The sequence below is a fragment of the Hyaena hyaena genome, unplaced genomic scaffold (genome assembly GCF_003009895.1).
Source record: "Hyaena hyaena isolate Hyena2069 unplaced genomic scaffold, ASM300989v1 scaffold_401, whole genome shotgun sequence".
Lineage (NCBI taxonomy): Eukaryota > Metazoa > Chordata > Mammalia > Carnivora > Hyaenidae > Hyaena > Hyaena hyaena.
Genome location: NW_024081030.1, coordinates 1223148 through 1247932, shown reverse-complemented (window position 1 = coordinate 1247932; position 24785 = coordinate 1223148). Strand labels below are relative to the sequence as shown.

Here is a 24785-nt window from a genome sequence, read left to right as displayed (position 1 = left end):
CTACTATGTGCAGGCCCTTAAAAAAATAAGTCACCTCTTTATGTATTTTAAAAGCATTGGAAGGCATGGAGGAGGGCACTCGTGGGGATGAGCACTGGGTGTTATGTGGAAACTAATTTGACAATAAACTATTTGTAAAAATAAATAAATAAATAAATAAATAAATAAATAAATAAATAAATAAATAAAAGCATTGGAAGGAAAGCTAATACTCAAAGCAAAACTATGAAAATTCTGATAGTACTAAAGCAGAAGACACTTGACCAAAGTCATACACCCCAGGAGGGGTAGATCCAGGATTTAATGATGTGAGCCTGGGTTAAAAGACTAATTCTTCAATAGTGCTAAATTTCCTGAGACCCGACCAGCCTAATCTCTTGACTCTCTGTAACTTGTTTTTTTGTTGGTGGTGGTGGTGGTTTACTCCACACCCATCTTATATTCTCAGACAGCACACTACTCATTGTGACCTCTGGGCCTTTGCACAGGCTGTTTGATGTGTTTGCAACATTCTCTCCCACCCCTACCCCCCTTCACCAGGATGATTGCTGCCTACCCCACACTTTTGTTCTTAGCTTAAATCTCACTGCCTTGGGAACACTTTTCTAATTCCCTACTCTGGATTAGCAGCCCTCCTCTTTTTTCACTCCAGTCTTGTGGTTATCCTATCATGCCATCTTCCCTGCTGCATTGCAATTGCCTGTTCACTTGTTTGATCATTCTAATATCCTAAGACAAGGCAGGGCCCTTGTCTGGTTTGGCTCAAAATCCCCAAGACCCAGGATTTAGAGCATAACACATGATCAGTGAGTATTTGCTGAACTAAGAGGAACCAAGCTCTCTCTCTCTACCAGGCTACCTCCTGACAGGTCAAATCTGAAAACAGAGATACCAGCTTTGCAATTCTTGGCTCATGGTTCCATACAGGCTGAGCTCCTGGCTCAGAGCACCTGACCTCTGATCTTTAATATGTTCTGGGGAAACCTTTGAGCTCTCACCTCTAACTCTTACAAGTTCACAGCTCATCCCTCTCATTTCCCTATCACCACCTCCATTACATGGGAATTGAATTTTTGGTTCCAATACAATGCAGCTCAAGCCTGGGAAAAACCAGAGTGAGCCTTGAGAGACAATGAAAGAAAGCTAACATTGCTTCTACCTTCACATTTTCCTTTTTAGAAGTGAACTTTTTTAAAAAATATTTTTTCAAGTTTTTATTTATTTTGAGAGAGCAAGAGAGAGAGACAATATGAGCAGGAGAGGGGTAGAGAGAGAAGGAGAGAGAGAATCCTAAGCAGTCTCTGTACTGCCAGCACAGAGTCCAATGCAGGGCTTGAACCCAGTGAAACTGCAAGATCATGACCCCAGCCAAAATCGAGAGTCGAACACTCAACCAACTGAGCCACCCAGGCATCCCTAAAAGTGAACTTTTAATTGAAGCATGCATACGTACATACATACATACATTCATACAGAAAAGTAGCTACATCATAAATGTATAGCTCACAGTTTCCCATTCATTTTAACATATGCATATTAGCAGCACAATAATCAGAAAACACTAGCACTTCAGAAGCCCCCTTTTGTCCAATCAGTGCTTCCCTACAAAGGGCAGCCACCATCTTGACTTCTTGTAAGTAGAATTTTATAGCATGTACTCTTTTGTGTTTGGGTTCTTTTGTTCAACTTTATAGTTTGTGAGGTTCATCCATGTAGTTGTAGATAATTTTGGTTTGCTCTTTCTCATGACTGTATAATATTTCATGGCATGAATATACCACATTTCATTTTTCCATCCTATTATAGATGAATATTTGGGTAGTTTCCAACATGGGATGTTATGAATAGGTCATGTGAACATTCACGTGCATGTATTCTAGTAAATATATGTATGTATTTCTGTTCTTTAAATACTAGAAATGGAATTACTGGGTCATAAGATATGTAGCCCAGCTTTAGTAGAGATTATTAAACAGTTTTCCACAGTGAGAGAAATCTGGTAATCTGCATCCTTGCCAGCCCTTGGTATTGTTGGTATAGTGATATCACATTGTGATTTTAATCTGAATTTCTTTGGTTTTGACTACTGTGTTGTTATTGGTCATTTAGATAAATCTGAAGTGCCTGTTCAATCTTTTGACCATTTTTTTCTCTGAGTTGTCTGCCTTTTTCTTATTGAAATATAGCAGTTATTTTTACATTCTAGATAAGAGTCCTTAGTCAATTGTATGTATTCCAAGTATCTTCTGTTCAGTGATTTGCCTTTTCACTCTTAATCTTTCAATGAACAGAAGGTTTTAATTTTAACATAATCCAAATGATCTTTTTTTTTCATCATGGTTAGCACTGTTTGTCTTACTTAAGAAGTCTTTGCCTACCCCCGAGCTATAAAGACTTTGTTCTATATTCTCTTCTAAAAGTTTTATTGTTTTGCTGAATTGGTTTGTAATTGAACTTGTATATAGTATGAAGTAAGAATCAAGATAGAATTTTAAATTTGTTCCCAGAATTCTTTATTAGAATGCCCATCCTTTCCCTTCTGCATTAGTGTGACCTTTGTCATATATCAAGTGACTATATATCTGTGTGTCTATTTCTGGACTCTGTATTCTATCATCCTGTTTCGTTAGTTTATTTGTCTATCTTTCACATCTAGGAACATTAGTTCTCTAACTTTATTCTTCTTCAAGATTATTTTAACTATTCTTATTTTTATATTTCTGCATAACTTTTAAAATCATGATGTCAATTTTTATTTTTAAAAAACCCACTAGTATTTTTATTGAGATTATGTTGAATTTATGGACAAATTAGGGAAGATTTGACTTTTCTAATGGACATTATTGACTCCTCTAATCAACAAATAGGTTCTATCACTTCATTTATTTAGATTTGCTCAGTTCACTCAGTAATTGTTTTTAAGTTTATTTATTTTGAGAGAAAGAGAGAGAGAGAACACAAGCAGTGGAGGGGCAGAAAGAGAGGGAGAGAGAGAGAATCCCAGCAGCAGAGCCCAACACAAGGCTCAAGCACACAAATCATGAGATCATGACCTAAGCCAAAATCAAGTATCCAATGTTCAACTGACTGAGCCACCCAGGTGCCCTACTCAATAATGTTTTATAGATTTCTTTTTTTTTTTGTCTTTTAAAATTCTTTTATTTTTCTTATTTACAATACTTAACATATTATTTGTGGAAACTCTTTGTATACTTTAGATATACAAGTATCTAAAATAAAGCGTAAGTGTCTCCTTGTCCCCTGCTCTAGTTCTACTCCTCAAGGGTTATTATTGTTTTGGGTTTGTTTGTTTATTTATTGTTTAATTTACATCCTAGTTATTTAGCATATAGTTTAACAATGGTTTCAGGAGTAGGTTCCTTACCCATTTAGCCCATCCTCCCTCGCACAACCCCTCCAGCAACCCTCTGTTTGTTCTCTATACTTAAGAGCCTCTTATGTTTTGTCCCCCTCCCTGTTTTTATATTACTTTTGCTTCCCTTCCCTTATGTTCATGTTTAGTATTTTAAATTCCTTATGAGTAAAGTCATATGATTTTTGTCTTTCTCTGACTAATTTCGCTTAGCATGATACCCTCCAGTTCCATCCATGTAGTTGCAAATGGCAAGATTCCATTCTTTTTGATTGCTGAGTAATACTCCATTGTGTGTGTGTGTGTGTGTATATATATATATATATATATATATATATATATACCATATCTTTTTTTTTTTAATGTTTCATTTATTTCTGAGAGAGAGAGACAGCATGAGCAGAGGCAGGTCAGAGAGAGAGAAAGAGACACAGAATCTGAAGCAGGCTTCAGGCTCTGAGCTAGCTGTCAGCACAAGGCCCGACACGGGGCTCGAACTCATGAACCATGAGATCATGACCTGAGCTGAAGTCGGACACCCAACCAACTGAGCCACCCAGGCACCCCAACCACATCTTCTTTATCCATTCATCTGCTGATAAAAATTTTGGCTCTTACCATACTTTGGCTATTGTTGATAGTGCTGCTATAAACATTGGGATGTTTGTACCCCTTTGAAACAGCACACCTGTATTCCTTGAGTAAATACATAGTAGTGCAATTGCTGGGTTGTAGGGTATTTCTATTTTTAATTTTTTGAGGCACCTCCATACTGTTTTCCAGAGTGGTTGCACCAGTTTGCATTCCCCCCAGCAGTGCAAAAGGGTTCCTCTTTCTCCACATCCTTGCCAACCTTGCCATCCTTGCTCCCTGAGTTGTTAATGTTAGCCATTCTCACAGGTGTGAGGTGGTATCTCATTGTGGTTTTGATTTGTATTTCCCTGATGATGAGTGATGGTGGGCATATTTTCATGTGTCTGTTGGCCATCTGGATGTCTTCTTTGGAGGAGTGTCTCTTCATGTCATGTGCCCATTTCTTCACTGGATTATTTATTTTTGGGGTGTTGAATTTGGTAAGTTCTTTACAGATTTTGAATACTGACCCTTAATCTGCTATGTCATTTGCAAATATATTCTCCTGGTCCATCAGTTGCCTTTTAGTTTTGTCGATTGTTTCCTTCACTGTGCAGAAGCATTTTATTTTGATGAGGTCCCAATAGTTCATTTTTTGCTTTTGTTTCCCTTGCCTCTGGAGATGTGTTGAGTAAGAAGTTGCTGTGGCTGAGGTCAAAGAGATTTTTCATGCTTTCTCTACTAGAATTTTTATGTCTTCCTGTCTTACATTTAGGTCTTTCATCCTTTTTGAGTTTATTTTTGTGTATGGTGTAAGAAAGTGGTCCAGGTTCATTCTTCTGCCTGTCACTGTCCAGTTTTCCCAGCACCATTTGCTGAAGAGAATAACTGTCTTTATTCCATTGGATATTCTTTCCTTCCTTGTCAAAGATTAGTTGGCCATACATTTGTGGGTCCATTTCTGGATTCTCTATTCTGTTCCACTGATCTGAGTGTCTGTTTTTATGCCAGTACCATACTGTTTTGATGATTACAGCTTTGTAATACAGCTTAAAGTCCAGGATTGTGATGCCACCAGCTTTGGTTTTCGTTTTCAAGATTTCTTTGGCTATTCGGGGTCTTTTCTGGTTCCATACACATTTTATGATTGCTTGTTCTAGCTCTGTGAAGAATTCTGGTGTTATTTTAATAGGGATTGCTGTTTTATAGATTTCTATGGAGAAGAGGTCTTGTTCATTTTTCACTGGATTTATTCTTAGATACTATGTATTTTATACTATTGCAAGTGATAGTTTTTTAAATTTTCAAATTTTGTCACTGGTATATAGAAGTGATATTGATACTTGCAAATTGACTTAGTATTCAGACACTTTGCTAAATGCACTTACTTACTAATTCAATAATTTATGTATAGATTATTTTGTAATTTTTACATACTTTTATACCTTCTACCAACAATTCCCTTCCAATCCTTATGTCTTCTATTTCTCTTTATTACCTTATTTCACTGGTTAGAACCTGGTGATAGTAGGCATTCTTGCCTTGAGCCCAGTCTTGTGGGGAAAGCTTTTATTTATTTATTGGGGGGGGGGGGCTTTTTGATGTCTCATTTTTAAGTATGACTTTTGCCATGGCTCTTTTGTAGATTTCTTCTTTTATCAGGTAAAGAAAGTTCTATTCTATTCTTAGTTTGCTGAGTTTTTTTTTTTTAATCATGAATGGATATTGAGTGCAACCAAGTGATTTTTCTGTATCTATGAATATATACAAATGGTTTTTCTTTTTTTCTGTTAAGATGATGAATTGCATTGATTGAATTTTGAGTATTAAACCACCTTTGTCTTCCTGGAATAAATTCTACATGGTTGTGATATGGTATAACTGGATATAGGGTTTGTTAATATTTTGTTTGAAGTCTCTACATCTATGGTTATGAACAAGACTGGAGTTCTGTGTACACTTCTTCCTTCAGTCTTGAAGTGGAATTTTTTTTACCCCAGCCTGACTCTCCTTTTATCCTATATATAGACTTGATTCAATAGGCTTTGCTTCTATTATTAGCTTAACAAACTTTCCCCCAGGACCTCTATCTTCTCTCTCACTGATAATGCAAAAAGCCTTCCCAAAGACAAAGCAGTCATGAGCCAAATCCCAGTTCAACCACTCACTGATAATATGTCCATTGACAAGTTACATATCTCGGAGCCTTTCCTCATCAATGAAATGGGATTGAAAAGTAAATTGGATAATAACATACAGAGGACCTGGTACAACCGTATGCTCTGTAATTCCTATTTCTCACTACCTCTTCTATCTACTACCTAAAAACTTACAAACACAAAAGAGCATTGGCTTATTTACTTACAGAGTTTAGACAGCAGTTAAGATTCAAACCTGAAAAATGAACTAATGGAGATGGGATAAGTCCATTCTTTTTGCTAAACTCTAAAACACAAAGCAGTTATTTACTGCTCTTGCTAAGTTGTTAAATACAAGCTCCTAGATTTTTTAAATTAGATAAACATTGTGAGAATTTATCATCCAAATTGATGATACAGTTCCTTCCCTGAGGCTTCAGGTGTTAATGTTGTATTAAACATTTGGAAGTTGTCCAGAAAATACAGCCTCCCTCTCATATATAATAATATTTATGTAGAAAAGTCAGCTGGGTAGGACATTTTTAAATAAAGTTCCTTTTTCTAAAAATATAACTGCAGTGCTATTTGTCAGTACACAATAAACATATAACCAGCTTCTAGAGTAGCAACGGGGATGAGAGTTTGGTGGTGTCCTGAGATTCTGGATTTTTACTTCCAAAATGAGAATCAGATAATTGGCTATGTTTCAAAGATACCAAATAAATCAGGAGTCAGAAGTTCAGAAAAATTGGGCTGGGAAGACTGAATTCAAAGAAAACAATTTATGAACATCAAGAGCAAATACTTTCACTTGTTGACCAGAGCTTTGGACAGGCACCACCCTACTTATCCCCTGGCATCCCCACCCCAAGAACTGATTCTGGTGACAGAGATGCATGACATCAGAATGACCTCCTAACTAAATATGGAGTTGAAAGGGCATGGCCTTAAGTTTGACAGACCTGATCATAATTTCAGCTCTGGCACTAGCAGCTCAGTTCCTTTATCCATAACATGGGAATGGTAACTGACTTACCTAACAGGATCATAGTGAGAATGGAGGGATGTTAGCTAATGCCTTTGAAGTGCCTGTTGCAGGAAATGTGCTCAATAAGTGGCACTGGTTGTAAGAATGATATCTATGGTGATAACAATGGCAACAATTATGATGACAATAACAATAGAATCAACACCCATAGCTTTGGGCAGAGGGATGCTGAAGGATCATTTTTATTCTATAAGACTCCTCTGTTTTATAGAGTAGCCCCAGCTCGTTCTTGTCTCATCTACAGACTGTTATGTTATGGATCTCTGGGCTCAGACATGTGATCTGAGTTGAATGAGTGATGTCTAATTTCCCCAAAAGCAGAGCTTGAGGAAAGGACTTTGGTGCAGGTAGTTTATGCAGAATGTGATCCAGGAAGCAGGAGTGAAGGGACTGGGATAGAATGACAAGGGAGAAGGAAGAATTAACCAAAGAGTGTATTTTGAGATCGTTGGCATTAGTATACTTCTAAAAAGGATACAGAATGCCTTCCAGAATTGTCCCAAGCACCCACCTCTCCCAGGCTGAGGATTGTCTCCAGGAGCACTAACTTCTCTGCAATCTAGGCACTTGCTTTTCAGAGCTTCAGAGAGGGCTTTGAGGTGGTAAATGGAAAGAAGCATAGTACACTGGAGGTGGACACTCACTGACAGCATAACTGTGTTCTCACACCTGCCACTGCTTCCCTGTCAGCCCCCAGAAAATAGAACCTCAACCCTGATGATAAGCTTGTGTCAGAAGCTCTACTGCTTGCTTCTGGGAACTTCTGTCTGTACACCTGACTCATTCTGCTGCTATTTTCCTACCACTTGCTCCACCCACCCAATGGACTTCTACATCCCCCACCCCCTCCATGCTGACTGCCACCGGAACCTCAACTAAGCCAACCATACTTCTTAGAAAATTCAGCCATCCTCTAAGACCTTGCCTTACCCTAATAGACACACCCTGTGAATGTTCCAGTTTGCTCCCAATCTCTACCTTCCCTGGGGAAATGGAATATCAATATTAAAAGTAATCATTTATTGGGGTCCCTATGTGGCTCAGTTGGTTGAGTGTCCAACTTTGGCTCAGGTCGTGATCTCACAGCATGTGAATTTGAACACCATGTTGGGCTCTGTGCTGACAGCTCAGATCCTGGAGCCTCCTTTAGATTCTGTCTCTGGCTCTCTGCCCCTCCCCCACTCATATCCTCTCTCTCTCTCTCTCTCTCTGTCTCTCTCAAAAATAAAATTAATAAACATTAAAAAATTTTAAGAGTAACCATTTATTGAATGTTACGTACAAAGAAACTATACTATTTATGTACAGATTTCCTTCTGTGATACCCGGTAACAAACCTAGAACGTAGGCACTATTGTTATTTTTACTTCACAGAATCTTAAAAAACTTGGGAAGCTTGTTCAAGATCACACACTAGTAGATGGTGGAAACAGGAGTCTAATGATGACCTTGAACCAGTAGGAGATCTCCATTTTATTTCAAGATAATTGAAATAAGGATAAACTGATCCATATAACTACATGGATGAATGTCAAAATTATGCTAAGTTAAAGAAGCCAGACTCAAAGGGCTACATACTGTATGAGTTCATATATACTATGTTGTAGAAAATGCAAAACTATAGGGACCAAAAACAGATTAGAAATTGCCAAGGGCTGGGGATGGAGGAGTGTGCGTGAGTACAGAGGGGCATGGTGATTTTTTAAGGTAGTAGAACTATTTTATATTTTGATTGTGATTGGTTACATGATGACATGCATTTGCTAAGACTCACTAAATAATATATTTAAAATGATTACTTGTATTGAATTTAAAATATATTTTTTCTGTTTTTTAAATGTTTATTTATTTTGGAGTGACAGGGAAAGAGAGAGCCCGAGCAGGGGAAGGGCAGAGAGGGAGGGAGACACAGAATTTGAAGCAGGCTCCAGGCTCTGAACTGTCAGCACAGATCCCGATGTAGGACTTGAACCTACTAACTGTGAGATCATGACCCAAGCTGAAGTTGGACAGTTAACCAACTGAGCCACCCAGGTGCCCCTAAAACTTACTTTTATTTTCTAAGAATAAATAAACCAGACAGCATTTTTCTTCTTTCTTTCTTCTTAACGTTTATTTATTTACTGGGGTGAGGGAGAGGCAGAGAGGGAGAGAGAGAGAATTCCAAGTAAGCTCCTCACTGTCCACGCAGAGCCCATTGTGGGGCTCAAACTCACTAACCATGAGATCACGATCTGAACTGAAATCAAGAGATGACATTTAACCAACTGAGCCACTCAGGCACCGAACAGCAGTTTTCTTCTGATTGCCCAGCTGTGGGACTAGAAGGGAGCAAAAGTCAAAGTTTCAAAGATTTGGTGGAGTAAATGACCTAAGGTGGGAGCTCAGTATCAGGTTGCAAAGATCCGAGAAAAGAATTCTAGGAGAGGAAATGGAAACAGTGAGAGAAACTTTCCCAAAAAGCCTGGAGGTGTGGGAAAGACAAAAGACAGGCTTTATGAGAAGAGAACAGTGACAGAAAAAAATTGTTTTCACTCAGAATGGTAAAATTTGAACCTCTTTACTTCAAGGGAAAGCTCCTCAGTGAAAAAGAGATTAAAGGTGGAGTTTACCCATATATTTACCATCTCTAGCACTCTTTACTCCTTTATGTAGATCTGAGTTTACATCTATTTTCATTTTATTTCAACCAAGTGCTTTAATATTTCATATACAGCAAACATGCCAGTAATATATTCACTCGGCTTTCATTCATCAAAAAAGTATTTCATTTCACCCTCATTTTTGAAGGATATTTTTGCAGGATATAGAATTCAAGGTTGACTGTTTTTTATTTCTTTTAGAACTTTAGAGGTATCATTTCATTGTCTTCTGTTTTGTCTTGTTTTTTGAAGCCAGCAGTCATTCTTATTTTTGTTTTTCTGATTGTAATGTGTCTTATTGGCTCTGGCTGCTTTTAAGACTTTTTTTTATTTTCTAATGACCATTAATTGATTATGATGTGCATAGGTATAATTTTCTTTGTTTTTGTCATGTTTGCAATTTATTGAACTTCTTGGATACATAGGTTGATATTTTTCCCCAAAGTTGGGATAATTTCAGGCATTATTTCTTTACATATTTTTATTCCTAATCTCTCTATCCTCTCCTTCCGGGATTCCAATAACCTTTAACTTAAACAACTTACTGTTGTTCCAAAGATCACTGAGACTCTACTTCTTTTTTTTTTTTTTTCAGGTTTTTCTCTCTGCTTCATTTTAAATTGTTTCTATTACTCTGTCTTTAAGTTTACAGACCCTTTTCTTTGCCATATCCTAACACAGATATTATATTTTCCAGTTCTAGAATTTCCATTGGGTTTTTTAAAATAGTTCTCTCTCTGCTGAGAGTCTTCATCTGTTTACCCACTGTGTCCATCTCTTTAAGTCCTTGAACTTGATAGTAGGTGTTTTAAGGTCTTTGTATGGTAATCCTGACATACCCATCATCTCAAGAACTCTTTCTTTGACTGTTTTTTCTCATGGTTATAGATCATATTTTCCTGCTCCTTTACTTGTTAGTAATTTTTTATGGTATGATGGAAATTGGTGAGTAACTGAAAATTGTTGCCTTCTTTTAAAGAATATTGAGTTTTGATCTGGCAGATGGTTAATCTATTTTTATATCTACTTGTTTCACTTTTGAGGCTTGTTTTCTAAGCTTTGTTAAGGTGAGTCTAGAGTAGCCCTTACTCCAGTGCTAAAGTATTTTTCTCCTAACTTGTGGGTTTTCCAGGGTCTCAGTTGAATGCCCAGAATGGCCAGCAAGGTTTCTCAAATATGGATGGTTAGAAGTACTGCATTTTCAGCATTGTGTCACTTCTGCACTCTCCACTCAGCTCTTAGTAGCTATATTTCCAGGCTTGTGAAGTTCTGTCCTGCACAGGTACAGCTTAGTGTTTGGGCAAAGACTTAAAGGGACTCCTATGCATATTTCTTAAGTTCCTTCTCTGCACAGCTTCCTCCTTTGTGGCATTTTTACTGGTAAATTCTTACCTATAGACCTCAGCATCCTCAGATTACTATCTGCCTCCTCAACTCAGCCAGACTTGTCATTCTCTACTGTCTTCCACCTTCCTATACCACAGACCAGAAAATGTCCAGTACAAACATAGGGCTCACCTCTTCTGCTTCCCTTCTCTCAGGGGTCAGAGTATTTTTGCCATCTATTTTCTAACACCTGAAAATTGGTGCTTCATATATTTTACCCAATTTTATAGTCACTTATGTTGGGAGGGCTAGCCCAGTGCCATTTATTCTTTCAGAGTCTGAAGCAGAAGTTGTGTGAGTGTATATGAATTTGGAGGTTGTCTGTAGACAGTACTATCTTATTTTCTTCTCTACTTCTCATTGCCTTCAAGATAAAATAAAAGCTTTTTATTAAGACATTCATATCCCTTCTGATCTGCCTGGCTGACTGGCTTCATCACTGATCATCCCCTCTTTACAGATATTCTCTCTCTCTCTCTCTCTCTCTCTCTCCCCCTTGACCTCCCTGTGGTTTTCCATGTGCTCCTGGCTTTCTCTTATGCTGTGCTTTTGCACATAGTGGCCGTTATACAAAAATGCCCTCCCCTTTCCCCTAATTGCCTTGCCAACTCTCACCTATCCTTTAGAAGGTACCTCAGATGTCACCTCCTCCAGGAAGCTTTCTCGAGTACAGTCTGGGTTAAATATCCCCCATGTGTGCTATTATGTCACTCTACTTTGCCTTTATCAAAGCTGTATATGGTAATTGCCTGTTGTGACCTGTCCTCCATGCCCTCCCACCATCCTCCAGACTGAACATCTTAAAGACCAGGACCAAGTCTGATTCTGCTCAGAGAATCCATGGCTTAGCACAGATTTTGTCAAACCTTTTCTATGAAGGACCATATAGTAAATATTTTATAGTTTGCCAGACAGTTTCTGATGTACTAGTCAACTCTGCCACTGTAGCAGGAGAGCAGCCATGAACAATACATAAATAATTGTGAAATATAAAACTTCATTGGAAAAAGAAACAGGCAGTGGGGCTGTGGCTTTCTGGTTTCTAGTCTAGCATGTAGTATGCCTAGTAAACATTTATTTAGTGAATGAATTAATAGAATAGAATATTATTAATGGAAGCCTCAAAGGAAATGCAGAAGGATACAACGAATTGTGTCATTGTAAGGGTTTTCCCTATAATGGAAACATGACACTTTCCTTAAGACCTTAAGGAAGGCAAAAAGACTAGCTAAGTGAAGAAGGCAGAAAGGTAGAAAGTTGAGGAATTTCTGGCCAAATTGACAGATCTCCCCATGCAGGCTGTTTTTCCAGGAGGCCATACTGGGATGAGATCCTGAAAACCAGAATAGCTTGGTTAGAATGAGTTCCTGAAGCAGCCAAGTGCAGAAAGAGCCGGAGGGCAAGTACAAGCTGTGTCCTGGGCAGCACCCAGGGGCAAACCCAGAGGAGCCAAGTTCTGTGGCTGAATCCAAGGCATCAAAACCCCCTGGCAGATTCTGGAGCTGAGCCTAGGGAGAGAATAACAAGGGCAATAGGGAAGTGAGACCCAAGACAACTTTTATGAATAGGGCTGGCAGGTCCACAGCATTTTTCTGTTGGTCACTGGCCACATGATGCCTAGATAAGTTTGTGGGTTGGGTTAACCTTGGTCTTCTCAGAAGAGTTAAGTGAGAAGGTTGTCCATTTAGAGATAAAAAGATGAGAGGCAGCTGGGACTTTGGGATTGAAGACGCTCTGGTTCAGCTATCATAGCAGATCCCTAAGGGCCCAGCCAGGGCCCAAAACCAAAAATTTGCTGAGATACAGCGGGTGAGGCTGAGGTCGGGTAATGGGAGGTTGTAGCAATGTAGACACTGAGGCTATAGGACATTCTCCAGTGAAGTGCTATGAATGTTATGTCAAGGAAACGCATGGATGACTTTCTGCAGGACTGAGATTGGCAGGGGGGTGCAGCCACTGGCAAAGCAGGCCAGGAAATCTGGGCTGTAACTGAATACCTTCCATACACAGAACACTTCAGAGAATGCATGTACATGCAACATTTTGCCTTCTACATAAGACAAAAAGCCAGGCATGGTTCTTCTTTCATCAGTAATGGCCTTTTAGGCCTCTTTGTGAATTTAGGCACCACTGGTAATTCATCACCAGCAATGACAACAGGAAAGGTGTTGGAGGTGAGGTTACTACATGTATATTCAGGATCTCTCTTTTGAGGGGCTTTGCACACAAGTGCACCTGATTGGCTATCAGTATCTCAAACTTACACTTCTAATCATTTCCTCCTCCCAGCTTTCCACCTGCCCCTGTCCCATCTATGCCTCATCTAAACTATTAGGAGTAAACATCTAGACTCAGGTATGTGTAGGCCACTAGAATACTGCTGGAACTAGAGAGAGGCGTGCTAAACTGAAGAGCATGGCCTTGTCTGAGAGCCAAAGAGGTTAGCGATAGTCTTTGTTTCTCTGCCTCTGCCCCCGCCCTCAAGACGGAAGCCCTAGTGTTTCACCAAGGACCTCAGCCATGGCCTCCCTGAGTATTCCTTCAAGAAAGCCACAAGTATGTACCTTGTCTCCCTTTCCCCAGGCCTCCTGATACCTGGGGCTTCTCCTTCTCTTTCCTCCCTTATTTTCTGGAGGGTGCTGGGGCCCAGAGATGAACTTCTCCATGTCCCAGCTAACTGCCTGTGCTGAGCCACCTTATTCTCAGGCCCCAGACCACTGAGTCCCATTTAGATGATTCCCTCTTGGTTTTTCTTTCAGCTTCAGGTTTTTGCATCTGGCATTCTGTCATCTCTACTCACCAATTCTAAACCAAGCTACCCTCCAACCATCTACTCAGATTTGTTTGTTTGTTTGTTTGTTTGTTTGTTTTGCTTCCCATGTCTCCAGAAACCTGTCTGGATTTGGTCCATCCTATTCATATTTAATTTGACTGGCTAATATTTATCAAGCCCATTTTATGTTCCAGCCATTAGTCATGACTTGATGGACTTTAGCCTCAGAACACCACCAGGAGACTGGTCACGTCAGTATCCAGTCAAAGAAAATGAGGTCGAGAGTGATTACTGACTTCTCAAATCTGGAACCGAGTTTCAGAACTGAGTCTAGAATACACAATCGTCTGACTCAAAAACCAGAGCTTTAACTACTTCACCAAACTGCCTCCCAAAGATTGACCAATCTTCCCTCTTATTGGCTCATACCTCTGATCCTGTGTTTCCATTTCCTCTCTGCTGCCCTGAGTCAGATGCTACACAATGCACGCAGGGATTATTGAAGTGTCTCCTCACCCTGGGCCTTCTCCCTTCTCATCACTGGGCACATCCTGGATATGGTTCAGTGTGGTGGAGAGCGCAGCTCTGGCCCCAGACAGATTTGACCTTGAATCCCAGTGTCCTCACTCATCTACTCTTTGATCTTGGGTTAGTTCACTTCTGTAAGTGTGGGTTTCCGCATGTGAAAAATGGGAATCCTGATAGCCTCTTTATCACAGAGGTTCTGCTTTTTTTTTTCTTTTTTCTTTTTTTTTTAAGTGTTTAATATGATAATGTAGGTCAATCCCTGGCACAGTGCCTGGCACTTATAAAGGCCTAATACATGCTAAGTATTGGCATATGATTCTTCCCAGAAGGAAACTTCCGTCATGTTTCTCCCCTTTCACAGTGGGCACTCAGTATCCTCCTTGACTCGGTCCTGACTTTCTTCTTCATCTTATCTCTTTGCCTCCTATCCCTCAAGTCCACCAAGTAGTCTCCTCTGTTTCCTGACCTCTCAGTGGGATGTAGGGAAAAGAACGTGTGCTCTGAGGCCCGGCAGACCTGGGTTTGAACACCAGTTTTGACCCTAGCTCTGTGAGCTTCAGCAGTTTCCATAACATCTCTAGGTCTCAATTTTCTTATCTATAAAATGAGAATGAGGTTGCAGTGAGGGTTACACCTAGGAAAGCATTACACCTGACACCTCATAGGAGTTTAATCGTTATATGTATGTCATTGCCAGAATGCCTGCTCTTGTCTTGCTAGTCTTCCCGTGGGAGCCTCCTTCCACTGGGAAAGTTTTCTTGCTCCTCCATCTTCTTTTAGATTCCTCTTGTAGAGTCCCATAATACTTTCCATCTGTAATAGTACTGAGATCTTTGCTTTGTACAGTTCTTTAAATTTTTCTTAGTTCTTTCTAAAACTAGCCCAGTTAATTTGCACAACTCTGGGAGATAGTCCAGCTAGTAATTGTTACCCCTATTTTTAAAAGGTAAACTGAGGCTCTGAGAGAGTGAATGACTGATTCATGGTCACGCATAGGGCCTGGAGCCCAATTCTTCCAGCTTGGTCACCAGTGCCTCTCTCTCTGTACCATCCGGCACCTGAGTGACTGCCATTCACCTGAAGTCATCACCCTTTCTAATGTTGTGGATTATTTTCCTTGGGTACCTGCCTTGTCTCCCCAGGGAGAAGTCTGGCCCCTCCCCCTAGCCTAGTGCCTTGCAGATATCTGTTACATGGTTGATGTCGTTCAATGGATTGGAATTTGACTTAATGTGCAAGACCATCGTAGGAAACTAACAACTAAATTGATTGGAAAGTTGAACTGGTACAATGACATTTTATTCAAGTGTAAGAAACCACAAAGACAGACCCCACTCTTGAGGTACATGCCTCTCTGTACTCGTGCCCTTTAGGCTTTGATTCCTTGGATGTGGGAACTTTGGAGTCACCTGCTCGGTCCCCTCTGCTCTGTGCTCTTATTTCTATAATATCCTCGACCATGCTGGATTGCGAGTAATCTGCTGAACCATCTGTTTCCCCACCCCCAGGCTGCGAGTCCCTCCAGGACAAGCACCTTGTCCAATTCCTGCCCGTGTCCAGGACCTCCACTGAGCTTGGCACATAGTAAATGGGAGTTGAATTAATAAATCAGAAAGACCCATCTGGGTGCATCCCCTCATCTCCCTGTGATTGTGCTCATTCCTATTCTCTTATCTTATTCCATAGTACATAGATTTCTTATCTCCTATACTGAATAAAAGGCTGGTTTCATGTTTTACTCATTTTGTAGCTTCCCTAACAACCAGGAAAGAAGGAAACTATAATTATTGGGTTTCTATTGTGTGTCAGTAGTGATTTCACATATATTATCTCATCTTTTAAAAATTGAATTTAATTCTTATAATAGGTCAGTAAGGTAGGCATTGTCACCCTTGAATTACAGAGGAAGGAGCCGAGACTCAGGGAAATAAAGTAATTGGAATTTGACCAAGTTTACAGAGCTAGAAAGTGGCAATGCTAGCATTTGAATCCCTGCAAGACCAATGCCTATCTTTTTTGTTGTTGCTTGGCATTTGTTTTTTTTAACAGCATGCAGGTTAGCTGAGTGTGTTAGCCCAATAGGTGTCAGGAACTCTGCTGAGCTGGAACTCGAATTTAATCATCTTGAATCAAATTGTGCAGGCCTGCTACCAAATGCTTCAAGTGCATATACTGCCACCTTCTCCTTTGACTGTTTGGATGAAATGCTTTTGAAAACATGCACTCAGCACTCACAGTGCATTAGACACAGGGCTAGGCACTAGGGACACAGGGCTGAGGACAGGGCTCCTCAGGGAGGTTCTAGTCTAGTGGGAAAACAGATGTGTAGCAGTGATCATAAATGTTATCTGTGCTATGGGGAGACAGGAGACAATAGGTGAGTCTGGGGGATCCTGGGGGATTCTGGGTGAATCATGAAAAAGGGATGAGAGTTGGCCAACCCAAACAGGAAGAGAGCATAGAGGGAACAGCATGTCTAAGCCCCTGAGGTGCAGAATTGCAGGCAGGATGGGTCTGGGCAAAGGGTGCATTTTGGTGGAACAAGGTAGAGGAAGCAAGAGACGCTGAAGCTGGTCTCCCTGTGTTCACAGCATGAACCAAAGGTCGCAAGTGGCCCCCAGCCCTTGCCCCTATAGAAGTAGTGCTCTTGGCTTAGATGACAGCCAGGACAGTCTCCTCACCCAGGAAGTGAGTTATAGAAATAGCTGGCAGCATATCCATCTGTTGTCTCTAGGGAAATGATGGATGAACACAGTGTTTGCATTTCCCCGATGTGTAGGAAATAATGAGCAGGCGATTGGGCGGGCTTATGTAGTGACATCATGTGCCTGGGGCAGGGCATGTGCCTCAGCAGGCTGGGAGGGTGGCTTTGTGCCCCTGATCTTGATGTGCCCCTCTAGCAGAGGGCTCTGGGGTAGCAGGGAGCCCATATAAACTGGATCAGGCCCTGTTCAGAATGGTTTTCTTACATAGTGGGGTAGAGCAGAGAGTTCTGTCAGCCCGGGCCACAGGGGGGTGAGCTGCAAGTGTCACTTGTATCTACCCAGTTCAAGTTTTCCTCCTCACTCTGCCTGAAAATGTTCTTTAACTCAGGCTTTATAAGCCAACCAAAGAATGGCTGAGAACTCAACTGACCTTATGATGGATTATATGTTCCTTAGTCAGCATATACATATATATATATATGTATACATATATACATATACACAGCAAGAACATGGGCACAAAGCCATCCTCCCGCCTGCTGAGGGCTTCCATGCTGTGTCCTAGGCACATGACGTCACTACGTAAGCCTGCCCAATCGGCTGCTCATTATTTCCTACACATCAGGGAAATGCAAACACTGTGTTCATCCATCATTTCCCTAGAGACGGTATATATGTATATATGTATACATACATATATATGTATATGCTGGCTAAGGAACATATAATCCATCATAAGGCCAGTTCAGCTCTCAGCCATTCTTTGTTTCGCTTATATATATATATATATACATACATACACATGTATGTGTATGTGTGTACAGTGTATATATATGTACACTATATACACACACACACACACACACACACACACACCACTCATCACAGATAGAAACAAACCCAGTGAGGTGGTGACGTTGACTCTCCATTCATCTCCCTCCTCCCCCCTGGCACTTGGAAAACCCCTCAGTCAGTTTTATCTTGGTCCTGTCCAGATCTTCTTCTCTTCTCCCCTGCGTCACCCACTGGTTCCCTCACGCATTCCCTAAAGACACCCTCCCCCATGATCCTCACCGGACCACTGTGGACCAGTGCCTTACTCATACCCAGACCGCCTCTCCCCATCCTCTCCCATGGCTAGTCCACCTACCCCTCATCCTGGAAGGCAAAGAAAAGCCAGCTCAAAGCCAACCATGCTTATTTCCAAGAGCTGCCCAAGCCCACACTCATTCCCTCAACTCTTGCTCATTGCTCACCCCCCACAGCTCCACACTCCCATTTTGCTCCCTCTAGTGCATTCTTCACATGGCTGCCTGGATGACTTATCTAAGATTCAAACGCGAGCACATCATACCCCTGCTCAGGACCCTTCAGTGGTTTCAGACCCTTTCAAATGACATCCAAGCTCCTGAGGCATGTAGGGCAGAGCCGTCCAGGAGCAGGCTCCTTCCTACCTCCCTGGCTTCGTTTCCAACCTCTCCCCTGATAGTTGGTGACACAGCAGTGCTAAATTACTTATGGTTCCCCAAACACACAGTGTTATTTAATGGTTCTGAGTCTGCCAGAAAGAGCCTCTCCTCTCTATTCTGTCTTACAAATCTGATCAGTGTTTAAAAGTCTCGCTGAAACTCTTCCCTGAAACTCTCCCAGATGGAAATCATTCTGTCTATTGTTGATTGTTTTCCTGTCTGCATATTCCTAAGACCTTCTTGCCTACAGCGATGGTCTTATTCATCCCTGAATAGCACAAGGCCTAACACAGAGTGAGGGCTTAGCCAGTGCTGGTTGAATAATTGTCAAATTACACTTTCTTTCAAGTGCGTTTAAGGGACTCACACATTAGCCACAGCCACACTGATACCTGCATCCTGACTGGCTTTTCTAGGTCGGGCCAATCACTGGTCTGCAATCATTGGTGGATCCCACTCCAAGAATTACGTGCTGTGGGAGTATGGAGGCTATGCTAGCGAAGGTGTCAAACAAGTTGCAGAATTGGGCTCACCTGTGAAAATGGAGGAAGAAATTCGGCAACAGGTAAGAAAATCAACCACAGAATGACCCTAAACCAGGAATGCAGTCAACACATCCCTTAGATTTCTTTCCTGGGGGCTTGAAATTCACAGTACAATGTGCTGGAAAATCGGGATCATAGGGAGCAAAATCTACTTGCTGAGTTTGGGGGTTTATGTCAGTTTGAGGACAGAGACACACATGTCCATCTTGTCTTCTCAGATTTTCCCTGACTGTATTTGCATCTTCTTCAGTTTGTGCTATAAGCGGCTGCTGTGGCCGTGTTGGTGGGAGGCGGCCTCCTGAGACTCAGTGCAGGGGATTATGGTTTTCTTGCAATGATCCTTGAGAAGATCAGAGGAGTGACACTGACAATGTCCACACCAAAATCACCATTCCAAAAATACACTGCATATCAGCACGTGCTTTTTGCAACTATGCCTCAAGGTATTTAACAAATTAGTCGGTCATTAGTTATAATAGTTATGGACTGAAGATCTTTTATGTACTATGTACTGTGGGCCCAGGAACTGTACCATTATCTAGCCTACCCCCTACCCCCAATCCCATCGAGAGTTAAGGGAGAAATAACCCGTCGTTCTTTTTGACCTGCTTGGCTAACAGTGCTATCGTCTCTCATGAGAAGCACTAGAGAGAGGCCAAAGAGGGATCTGGGAAGAAGAGCTGCCGTTTTTCCATGGCCATTCACAGGCTGTACTGCGGGGAGGTGAGGGGCCAGCTCTGGACGTCACCACCCACAAAAGCCCTTCAGGCCTGAGAGAGCTCAGTGAGCCATGGCTCACTTCCTACAAGCTCTCAAGAGGGAGGAAGGAAGGAGTAGGTGTGCTGGGGGTGCGGTTGTTTCACAGCACAGGCCACTGGGAGGCTGTCCCACATCCCCTGAGACTGCAGGAGGCCAGGGGGACCCTAGGCCCATGTCTCAGGACGTGTGTGTGCCCAGAGACCTGAGCAGCACAGGGCAAGCTCAGCCCAGGCCTCCGGTGCTTCCCTTTGAAGTCCCCCATCAGGACTCCATGCTACCCACAAACTTTAAACTGAATGCAACACAGGTCACCCTGACTCCTCCTATAATCTCCTGAAGAATCCTTTTGGACCAGAGTCCATAAATGCCCAGGAATTAGCTTATGTTTCTTATTAATTTGACTTAAAGCCTTTTCTACGCTCTTGGGAAAAAATCTCTAGCCAGATGTTTCAAGATTGCATGTTATTCATCACAAGTTTGTCCAACTAGTTAGTGTTTCTCTAACTCCGACTGGCATGCTCATAACTGGTATGACTCATTCAGGCTATAGCATGGCACATTCATCTGTGAGACCATGGAAGGTGCCATCTTTTTTTTAAACTTTATTTATTTATTTTTGAGAGAAAAAGAGTAAGTACAAGTAGGGGAGGTGCAGGCAAAGAAAGAGAGAGAGAGAATCCAAGCAGACTCCACAGTGTTAGTTCAGAGCCAGTTGCAGGGCTCGAACCCACAAACCATGAGATCAAGACCTGAGCCGAAATCAGATGCATAACTGACTGGGCCACCCATTGCCCTGAAATGAATCATCTTGGTCCTAATCTGTCCAGCCTGTCATGGGGGAGGACCCTTTGTTTGCAATCCTGAGGGTCCACGTTCCTGGTTCTCAAGCATAGGATTGTAGTACACTGGCTTGTCAAGTTCCATTGTGTGGAATGATAAAACAACACACACAAACACATTTGTTACAAATAATAGTTGAAAAACTAAAATTTGAAAATAAATTAGGTCAAGGTCAAGGGCATTTTCTTCATAATGCCAGTCTCCTTCAGTGTCCTTCTTGAGAGATTTCTGGAGAGAAGGGAAACATGTATGAATCATGAGAAACTGGGGTCAGTTGTGCCAGCAAACATTATTTATCATGTGTCATAGCAGTAAAAAGGTTGGAAGCTGATGGATGGGACCCCCAGCCTTAGAATATCCCCCTTAGGAAAACATTCCTTGCTTGATGGGTTTCTAACCAGCACACATGGGATGAGCTTCTGTGCCACACGGTCTGCCTATCCCAACTGGCCAGTATTCCTGACATTAAATCATAATAAGTTTAATTATGAATACTTCACATGGGAGTTAAAATCCCACTGAACATATCTTAGGGTCTGTCACTGTCTTTCAGGCCCTCTGGTGCTGGTATCTACTTTTAGCTCTGATGTCTAGTCTGAGAAGACAGTAGTATTATCCTAGTTTTACTGATAGGGAAACTGAGCCCCAGTCAATAGCTAGAGAATACGAGAACTTGAACCCAAATCTGTCTTGCCTCAAAGCTTGTACACAGTACCATATATATAATTTGTAGGGCCTAGTACATAGTGGGGTCCCTTGTTCAAGACTTAAGAATTCTAAGATGGTAATGCTATAAATTTCTCTTTTTTTTGTAAGTTTATTTATTTATTTTGAGAGAAAGCGTGCATGTGAGTGGAGAAGGAGCAGAGAGAGAGTGAGAATCCCAAGCAGGCTCTGCACTGACAGTGTGGGGCTCAGTTCCACAAACCATGAGATCATGACCTGATCTGAGATATCGAGAGTCAGACGCTCAACTGACTGAGCCACCCAGGTACTCGATGCTGTGAATTTCATAGCACGGGGTCCTGGGAGTCTGCTGGTCACATACCCTTGAAGCTGGCCCTGGCAGTCCACTCCCCTGCCAGGTACAGCCACCCCACAGAGAAATCCCTCTCACCAGCCTCTGAAATAATCCCTGTTTCCAGAGCTCCACTAGCAGTGCATCAAGCCCCACAGCCCCTTGGAAAGTCATCCAGAGAGAGTGATTTCCAGGCCCCTTTAGTTCCAAACTGTTCATAATTCTCAATATTGTTCCCTGCAAACACATAATTTATTATAATTTTCTGTAAGTCAGGTAAGAAACAACATAAAAAAGGGCAAGAATATGAATCCTCCCAGAATATAAAAGTGTCCTCTGAATAACTGGGAACTTGTTTGAACACATCTACAAACTAACACAGTGTTCTCAGCCTATAATGCCTTATATCCTACCAATCGCTCTATCAAAGACCCTGAGTCCAACCAGGATGGAAAAAAAGGCACTTTTCTCCCAAGAAAGACATTTATATGCTTACTCGCATTCTCTTATTATAGACTTATCGCTCACTTGCAAGTTTCAAGGGCATTAAAAATCACAGCGGATATTGTTGGAGGTAAATCTTATGCTAATGGCTTTCAAACACAAATGAACAAAAATAATAATCCCATTAGTAGTGGAAAATTGTAATAATATTATTGAGTATAAATTTTACTGTTACTCTAACTGCAAAATGCCCAGAAAATTAATGAAAAATCACAGTCACATTATTGGCTGTAACACCGGTGGCCAGAAAGAGAGCCGGGGAAAGGCACAAGGCACACTTCTTAGCAGAGGGACAGAGTGTCCTGATGACCAGTGGGGACTGTGGATTAGAAATAGGGAGCTCAGACTAGACTGACAAGTCACAGATAGGTAACCCAAGGCAGGTGGAGGCAGTAGAGAACGGTAGATCAACTTGTAGGTAGACCCAGGAACTAAAAGTAGCTGATATTTGCTCACTGTTAGGAAAGTGCTGCACTGAGTCCTTTTCCACTGTATCAAGCACACACTTACGACACGCGTACCAGGCATCTGGTTCTTGCCAACAATGCCCATTCACCATGTTAGTCATGCTAGAAACCTAGGCATCATCCTTGATTCTCTCCCCCATCCCAACTTTTGCCTTCTGGCCTAAATTCATCCAGTTCACTCCCTCATCACTACTGCTCTGCTAAGCCAGCCTCATCTCCTGCCTGAATTCTTGCACTAGCTTCCTGATCTCCCTTGCCTCCAATCTTCTTCCTCTTATCCACACTGCTCTAGGGCCATTTCAAGAAAACACAAATCAGATTATACCATTCCCTCTGACTCAGATGTCCTAACTGACCCTAAGATAAAATTCAAACTCCTTATCATAGCTTGAGAACCCACCCTGATCCAGCCATGTCTCACCTCTTCCATCTTGTTTCTTCCTCTCTACGCTTTGCCCATCCTGAACCTCTTTTAGGCTCCCCAAGGAGCCATGCTCCTCTTGTATCTGAGCCTCCCCTCAGCCTGGAACATCTTCCAGCCCCCCTTCACCCGGTGAACTCCTATTTATCCTTCTGGGCTCAGCTTATATGTTGTTTCTTCCTGGAAGCCTTCCCTAATTCTGTACGAAATGGGTGACCTTGCCAGGTGCTCGCACAGCACCCTGTACCTCCCCTGCTCTCACCACCATCACATGTACTGTAAGTCCTCGTTTGGGGTCTCTCCGTCACTACAATGCAAAGTTCACATCTGTACTTTCCATCGTAGTAGCCTCTGAACTGGGCATAGTGTTTGCTGCTTCACCAATGTTTCTTGACTGTATTCATTTATTCACTCAGCCTGACTGAGCACCAACTGATTGCCAGGCATTACAGATACAGCAGTGAACAGATGATGCCCTGCCCTTGTAGAATCTACTTTCTAACAGAGGATGCAGAGGAAAAAAATTGGTTAAATAATTAGAAGTTAGGGTAAATGGGTCACCTGGGTGGCTTAGTCGGTTGAGCATCGAACTTCGCCTCAGGATCTCAGGATCTCATGAGTTCTAGCCCCACATCAGGCTCGCTGCTGTCAACACAGAGCCCACTTCAGATCCTCTGTGCCCCTCTCTCTCTGCCCCTCCCCTACTCACGCTCTCTCTCTCAAAAATAAATAAAGCATTAAAAAAATAATTTAGGGTAAGTAAAAAGAAACCAACAAGAGGTGGCACAGAAAGCAGTGGTAGGGAGGGACCTTTGTAGATAAGGTGTGCAGGAAAGGTCTCCCCGAGGAGTGACCATTAAGCTGAGACCCAAAAGAAAAGCATAAGGGAAAGGTCATTCTAGATGATGACAACAGCATGTTCAAAGGCCCTGGAGTGGAAAAGGGCTTGCCATGCTTCAAGAACTGAGAGAAGACTGGTGTTGCAAGCACAGAGGGGGAGCACGTGTGGCTCAGCATGAGACCGAGTGGAACCGAGGGTCCTTCATCTCCACGCTGGAAATTTTGCAGGTGGGGTGGCTGAGGCAGATCCAGGAATAACTATTCCCATATAAGTTACTTAGACCCTTCAGGGGCCTCTCTGCATCAGCTGGGGGAATGCAGAGGCTGGACTGTGGCAGTATTTGATGTGCTGTTTTCTGAATCACCCCAGGCTTTAACGTCCCTGTTCCCCACGGTCAGAGACGCATGTTGTGTTTCCACATTACTTGGGGAACCTGGATCTGGAGCACTTTCCCTGGGCTTCCTTAGCTTCATGTGCAGATGCTCTCCTAGACTGAATCATCCCTGCCGTTTCCTTCTCTGTCTCCCAGGTAGGCTGTGTATCCCTTGAAGGCAGGCACTTGGTTTTCCTCACTGCTGGAGTCTCCTTTTCAAACCCACCTCTGCTTTAGTTATACCCACTCTATTGCTTTACTATGGTTTCTTTTATCTCTTCCATTTTAAACATGTCTAATTGTCTCCTTCAGATTACTCTATTATCTCAGGGTCTTAGAGACTAATCTTCCTTTGCATTGAACTTGACGTCTCTCCCCATCA

General features: G+C 41.9%; 1 protein-coding gene across 2 annotated transcripts in view; it reads left to right on the top strand.

Annotated features, from left to right (window-relative positions):
* Positions 1 to 24785, top strand: part of SPON1 (spondin 1) — a 263826-nt gene that overhangs the window by 130670 nt on the left and 108371 nt on the right. For both annotated transcript variants that reach the window (XM_039251833.1, XM_039251832.1), the window contains exon 6: positions 19052 to 19200. In XM_039251833.1, coding sequence (XP_039107764.1) covers positions 19052 to 19200 — 149 coding nt within the window. The remainder of the gene's footprint in view (positions 1 to 19051; positions 19201 to 24785) is intronic.